This window comes from Eulemur rufifrons, chromosome 9, assembly GCF_041146395.1.
Source record: "Eulemur rufifrons isolate Redbay chromosome 9, OSU_ERuf_1, whole genome shotgun sequence".
Taxonomy (NCBI): Eukaryota; Metazoa; Chordata; class Mammalia; order Primates; family Lemuridae; genus Eulemur; species Eulemur rufifrons.
Window position 1 is genome coordinate 44484264 of NC_090991.1, and position 6842 is coordinate 44491105.

Below are 6842 nucleotides of genomic sequence, written 5' to 3' on the forward strand. Positions count from 1 at the left end.
ACTGAGACCCTGTTGGTTTGTATGAATTGTATGTTTTTGTAAATTGTAGGTTGTATAGTACAAAAAGTAAAGCTTCCAACATAATGTTTTTGAACAACTTTACATTTTCCAGATACAAGTGAATTTTTAGTTTTAATATTTATAATACACTTGGGCCTCATCTGCCTTGTAACTTACAAAAAAAAAAACCTTCACTACCACAAAATTTCTAGGATGAGTCAGAGAGGGTGGGCAGTTGGCAGTCTGCAATCTGAAATTCTCCTTTTCCTCTCCCAGTGGGCTGAATTTGCTAAAGATACCTAAAACCTTCCTGACTTCTCACTACAAATCAGCTGACTTCTAGAACTCTTCTTTTTTTTTTTTTTTTTTTTCCTCTGAACAAGGGCAGAAGTGTTACCCAGTTTTCAAAAAAAGTTTTCAGAGTTGCCTCCAAGCATACAGAACTCCACGCAACAGAAAACAGGCCAGCCAGGGTGCAGCGACCTCACTCAGGCAACTAAAGCAATGAACCTAGACGTACTTTTCCAGTAATTACTGCTCCTGAAAAACACGTCTACTGCCTGTCACTGTGCACACACTTTTATATTTTTTAGAAACTCGAAACGTTGTGATTCCCCCTCCCCCTGCCCCCCCCCCCACACACACACTCTTCCCTAACTGACACTCTGGGGTGAGGGTGAGTGTTGAAAGTATATTAATTTCTTTAAAAACTGCCTACAATAAATAGGCAGTATTCTCTATTCACTTAAAATGATAACCTTTCTGAAACGAAGATTACTTGCTTTTCTTTGGATATCGGTCACATTCATTTAATCAGACATAAGGTTTCTAAGTTGACTTTTAGGAGCCTTAGGAACTTGTTCAATGTCTTTTAATGAAAAGTAAAAGTTAATTACTACCTACTTTTAACTAGGGTTTTGTTAACAATAGTTTGCTTTTTTCCCCCCAAGGCCCAGAATCTGTTTCCTGTGACAGGTATTCACACTCAAATCACAAGGGAAAATGTAGCCTCCTTCACGCACAAAGCCAATTTCACTGACCAACCAGGAGGACAGCATCTGCTCCTTGTCTGTTCCATTAGTGGTGAAAGGTTTGCACTTATCCCTTAACTGGCCTTCCTTTCCCCTGGTTTTCCCCTAGACAAAGAGTGGACCTTTGCAAGATAGCTGGGCAAACCTCTATTGTTCCCTGGCTGTGGAACAAGCAAAGGAAATTACCTGGAACATCTAGAAATCAAACTCATGATCCTGGCCTTGGTCCTTCTCAACTAACAGTCAGGAAAAAAAAATTTTAAATTGTGTTCATTCTTTAAAAAACCATTTTCCAAATTATGTTTATGAGAAACCCTAGGGAAGCTCTATGAGATTAATCAAAGGAATTTTTATCCTTTATATTCAGGGGTATCACATTTTACAAGAAATAAAGTCACTGCCAACATCACACTTAAAATCTCTTTCCTTCAAGAATTTCTGCCCTGATACCTTTGTGGATTCATTTTGTGAAAACTGTTTAAAATGGAGAATAGGAAGCACTGTTAGGCATTTTGGCATCTCCGTTCATGTCATTCCTGAGGCGGTACCACCCCATCCCAAATCTGTTCTCAGAAACGTACGCAAGAAAACTCTCCGGGGACCCAGGGAGGCTGGATAAAGTGCACTGACTCCCTGCCAGAGCAAAGAACAAAATAATACTCTGTATGAAAAGTTGTTTTTCTTTTCTTTTTTTTTTTTTCCTTTTTCTTTCCTTTTTTCTTGGAGGGGAGGGGAGTGTTTTTATTTTTCTTCATTGTGCACCAAATCCCTAAGGACCACAAATCAATTCCTAAAAGTACACACATTAATGTTAATGCAGTCAGAACAGGAATTGTTAAACAGTAAAAGAAAGCAATGAAAACTAAAGAACGCCTGCCTTAGATAATATTAGGATGTGCTTAGCTCTTGGGAGATGCTTATCTTGCCAACAAGTACCTCTGGGGGAGGCAGAGGGGTGATCTAAGGAGTATTGAGGATGGTGAGCAACATGTTGGGACCAGTGATAGCACCAGGGAGTAGCTAGGGGGGCAGAGTGGGGGAGGTCTTGAACTTCACCATCACCTCTTATTAAACCACACATCCAGGCCAGCGCGGTGGCTCACGCCTGTAATCCTAGCACTCTGGGAGGCCTAGGCGGGAGGATTGTTTGAGCTCAGGAGTTCAAGACCAGCCTGAGCAAGAGTGAGACCCTGTCTCTACTAAAAATAGAAAGAAATGATCTGGACAACTAAAAACATATACAGAAAAAAATTAGCTGGGCATGGTGGCACATGCCTGTAGTCCCAGCTACTTGGGAGGCTGAGGCAGGAGGATTGCTTGAGCCCAGGAGTTTGAGGTTGCTGTGAGCGAGGCTGACGCCATGGCACTCTAGCCCGGGCAACAGAGTGAGACTCTGTCTCAAAAAAAAAAAAGAAAAAAAAAAAAAAACCACACATCCAAAAGGCATCCCAACCAACATACAATTTAAGCAAAACCAGTGAGCTGGTTATACAAAAGCATCTTCCAGTGGAGTCCCCTGGCCACTCTTCCAATAGGTTCCAACAGGCACTACCCTACATGCTCCCTGAGTCCCCAACCCACCTTCAACTAGAGACTGCCAGCATATCTGTTTTACACATGGGGCTCAGAGGTGATATTTTTTTCCAACAAGGAATCCCAGAGGAGGGAGAATTGTATAGAATAAAAGAGCTTTGATCTAGAAATCAGAAGACCTGGGTTCTAGCCTAGAGGTAATGGGGTGGCAACTAACCGGGCCTTCTACAGGGTTCGTCTTCTCCTCCATGAAACGAAATAGCTCAACTATAAATCATCTTGATTAGCCCTTCCAAGTCTAAAATTCTAGAATCTACATCACTAAATGTTTCAAATGAAGACAATGGCAACTTTCTCTTTATAGCAACTATCAGCTCCCAGGGACTTTTCCTGTTCATAACTTTCCAGCAGGCTTACATTTAGTTCAGAGGCTACTACGTTTAACACAAATGGGGAGATTATTCCAATGAAGTCTTTTAACTAAAATTAATCCATGGAATGTTACTTCTCATAGTTCTCTACTCTGAAATTAATGTCTAAAGAACACACACACCAAAAAACCCCACCAACACTCTGATCTAGACTTTAGTTCAGCTTTATTTTATCTCCCAGAGCTGTTCTTTTTTCCTAGAACTAGGGAACATTTTATGTGTTAAGGCTAAAGAAATAGTAGAAGCCAGTACTATCTATAACAATTCAAAAGGCCTCTGATTTTTCATTTAGTTGATAGTGCTGACTTTATCTGTTTTCAAGAAATGTTTTTCTTTTTGGTGGATTAAATACAGCGACAGGCAAAAAGCAGAGTAAGGAAAAACAAATAATGGGTTTCACCAGGCTCTCCTTCAGCTTGGCAATTAACTAGTTGTGTGGCCTGGAGCACATTACTTAACATTTCTGAATCTCAGTTTACTTGTCTGCAAAATGTGGATAATAACACACGGATGCTCCCAATGCTTCCCCCCACTACAAGGAGGTTAAATGGGGAGATAGGAGAATAAGGCCAGGGACAAGGGACACACAGTGTTGGTCCTCTCACTGACTCTCCAAAGCACAGGCATTCGCTTCATTTTCAAAAGTATGGACACTGCTACTAATTAACTGTGGTGGTTAAACAGAAATGAGTTCCAGACATTCCATGTAGGTGGAATCAAGTCCAAAGCCAATCAAGAGGTGAAGCAAAAGTTGGGCTTTCAAGGTCTACCTAAGTTGATAGTCAATGTCTTCTCTGGAGAAACTTAAGTTGCCTCCCAGTTTTCAATGTTAAAGTCAGTGGGACAGTGTAAAGGCAGATGGTGGAGATTGTCGGATTTACTACCAGTTCAGACTCTAGGGGTTTAACATCTGGCGAGCTAGACCTAGTTTACTCATCCATCATCATATTTAGTCCATCTGAATCCTTCCAGTTGGAAACTCTTTGTCAATCTAAATTGCTCCCCCGGTTTCTCTAGCAAAGCAGAAAATGACTTCAGCATATGACCCTCATGCTTATTTTATCTAAATGAATTATACATTAAATAGTTTATAATTATACATTATATTACAGGTGGAGTCTGATTTTGTTGGCCAATTAGGAAAGGAAGGGCCTTCACTTATACCACTCAAACATAATTACTTCATTGTGTACTTGTGGGTGTTTCTGTGCACAAAAAAAAAGTAGGGAAAGAGCTCTGCCTGAGTGTTTTAGAAATCCTGAAAAGAGAACTGACCAGGATAAAGAGATTTTGTATGTAGTAGAGAAGATTCTAGAACAGGTTCTTTTCTTGACTATCACCTGCAATTTTTTAAAAAAATATTTCACACAGTCCCAATACCGCTCCTAGATTCCAAACTCCTAGCAAGAAATAAGGTCATCAGGAGATGGAGTAGAGGCATGCACACCTCCCAGCTGACTGCTCCAGCGCAGCTGCCCACCAGGTGGGAACAGCTCAACCTTTGCTGGAAATACTCCATTCATTTGCCTTCATCATCCTCCACAAAGCTCTGTGCTGCTTCTCCACTTACAAAGTCAGACAGATCCCCAAACTCTGTCTACCCACAGGGCATCCTCCCTTCCAGACCCTGCTCGAATGTTACCTCCTCAAATACCAACAAACTCCAACGCTCAGTTGATCATTCTGGGGGAGCTGACCTCTCCCTCCTTGGCAGCCAGTGGTGTCCCTGTAATACGTTTTGTAAACTCGGAGCTACTTTGATCTTGTCTTGGGTTGTACTCGGGTCTTGCCTTAACATTTATTTCAGATGACAAATGAAGATAGCTCCTGTGCACAGCCACGTTCTTAGTTATACATCTTTTTCTCTCTCAAAGCACAGGGTCCCTTTCACAAAGTAGTGGCTCAGTAACCTTATCTGATAGATTAAAAGCACTGTATTTAAATAAAAAGATGGCTTGGGCCAATGATTTCATTTGTGTTGCCACACCAAACCATACTAGTGAGTTTCAAATTGCCTTCAGCCTGGCTTCACACTCCCTCCCTTGGCTGTCCCTGGACAGACGCTAAGCAGTTGTGAAATCACCAAAAAGGTGGGGAGGAAAAGGGGAAGAAAGGGAAGCCAGGGCCGGGGTGATCTTCACTGAGTCACCATTTCCTGGATGATGGAGCTCCCAGCTTCGGGGGGTCGGGAGAACGGAACCGAGCAGAGCGCGAGGTCAAGCCCCAGCCCCTTGCCACACGCCCGGCCGCAGCGACCCGGGAGTGGGGGCCTCGGGGCACCCGCGTGCTGGAGCGCCCCCCTATGGCCGCTCCCCGCTCGTCGGCGGACCACGCTCCCCGCGGCGGAAGAAACAAGAGACGCAGAAAGTTTCCGAGCCCGGGGTTTGCTAAAGGACCGAGCCGGGTCCGGGAACCTCGAAGGGCTGGCGTGCTGGGAGCGGTGCCCAGGTCCACATAGACCGTGAGAAGTCGGGGACCACATGGACCCCTCCCCCCAAGGGCTCCGAGGTGCCTTCCCGCGGGGTTCGAGACCCCCAGATCTTGGGGACGCAGAGCTTCTCCCTGCACCCTGACCATACAGTGGCGGGAGGCGAGGCTGAGCCCACTGCCAGGGCTGGGTGCCCCCCATTCCCCAGCTACAGGGTGCGCTTGGGGTTGGCTTTATTCATTTTCTTAATTGGAGGGAGGGGGCGCACCAACTCCCTTTGGCTTATTGTGATCCTCAGCAATCAGGATTCTGGGAGCCCCCAAAGAGCCCACCTGGAGCCCACCGCCCCACCCATCGCCGCCCTCCCCCACTGGGGTGACAAGTGGAAACAGCAAATCCCCTCCCTCCCCCTCCAGCCTCTGGTTTGGGAGGCAATGTCCACCTGGGTTTGTTTCCCTGCCGCCCGCAGTGGACACGCCGGCCGGGAGGCGGCGGTGGGGGACCCAGCGCCCCGGGGCAGGGGCCTCCGAGCGGGCGAGGCCGGGCCGGGCGCGGCGCTTACCTCGTCCACGGTGAGCGGCATGCAGATCCGGTACTCCTTCAGCAGCATGGTCCTGCTGGCCGCGGACCCCCAGAGCGGGAAGCAGGGGGTCCCAACTAGCCTGCCGCCCAGGCGCAGTGCAGGGCTCCCAGAGCCCGGGGCTCGGAGCCGGCCGGCGAAGCAGACCCGGCGGTACGCTCAGCTCCTGGCTTCCTCCTCCCCGCCCGAGAGCATGTCAAGGTTCGAGTCCCGGTGCTCGCAGCTCCCCGCCTCCTTCCTCGCCGAGGTCGGTCCTCCCGGAACGCGGTGCTGCAAAGTCAGGAAGGGAGGGAGGGAGACCCGCTGGAGACGGCTCTGATCGGCTGCCCGGTGGTAGGAGCGGCCACCAGATCAGGACATGCCCAGCAGCGGGCAAGGGAGGAAAAAAGAGATTTCCAAAAATTAAAGCGAATGCACAAAAGTCACCGGCTCGATCCGCCTCCGAAAAGCAGACCTCAACCTGGCGACCCCCCTTCTCCGGCCGACCTGTCCAGTGCTAATGTCACCAGGAACACATTGCAGCCAGAGCCGGAGATGCTGACTTTCCAGACAAAGGTTCGATCGGCTTCTCTCCCCGGGCGGTAAACAAGATTTCCTGCTCTTTTTAGGGCCGGTCCCCGAGCCGCTCCAGAGCTCGGCAGGGGGAGAAAAGGGAAGCCACCGCCGCCGCCGCCGCCGCCCTCCGCGCTGCCCGGCTGGGGCCCTGGGTGCCTCCCACCTCGGCCCGCGGCTGCTAGGGGCGGGCGGGAGGAAGCTGGCGCCTTCCGCGCGCGTCCCCTCCCCCGAGTCCCTCGGCTCCCCGGGCGCCGTGCGTGCCCGCGAGTTTGCAGCCACCTCGC

At 48.1% G+C, this 6842-nt stretch overlaps 1 protein-coding gene across 1 annotated transcript in view; it reads right to left on the reverse strand.

Annotated features, from left to right (window-relative positions):
- PITPNC1 (phosphatidylinositol transfer protein cytoplasmic 1) overlaps positions 1 to 6463 on the reverse strand; it is a 226899-nt gene extending 220436 nt beyond the window's left edge. Inside the window, exon 1 of the mRNA XM_069482787.1 lies at positions 5986 to 6463. Within this exon, the coding sequence (XP_069338888.1) occupies positions 5986 to 6033 (48 nt within the window). The 5' untranslated portion in view covers positions 6034 to 6463. The remainder of the gene's footprint in view (positions 1 to 5985) is intronic.
- Positions 6464 to 6842: the final 379 nt, after the last annotated feature.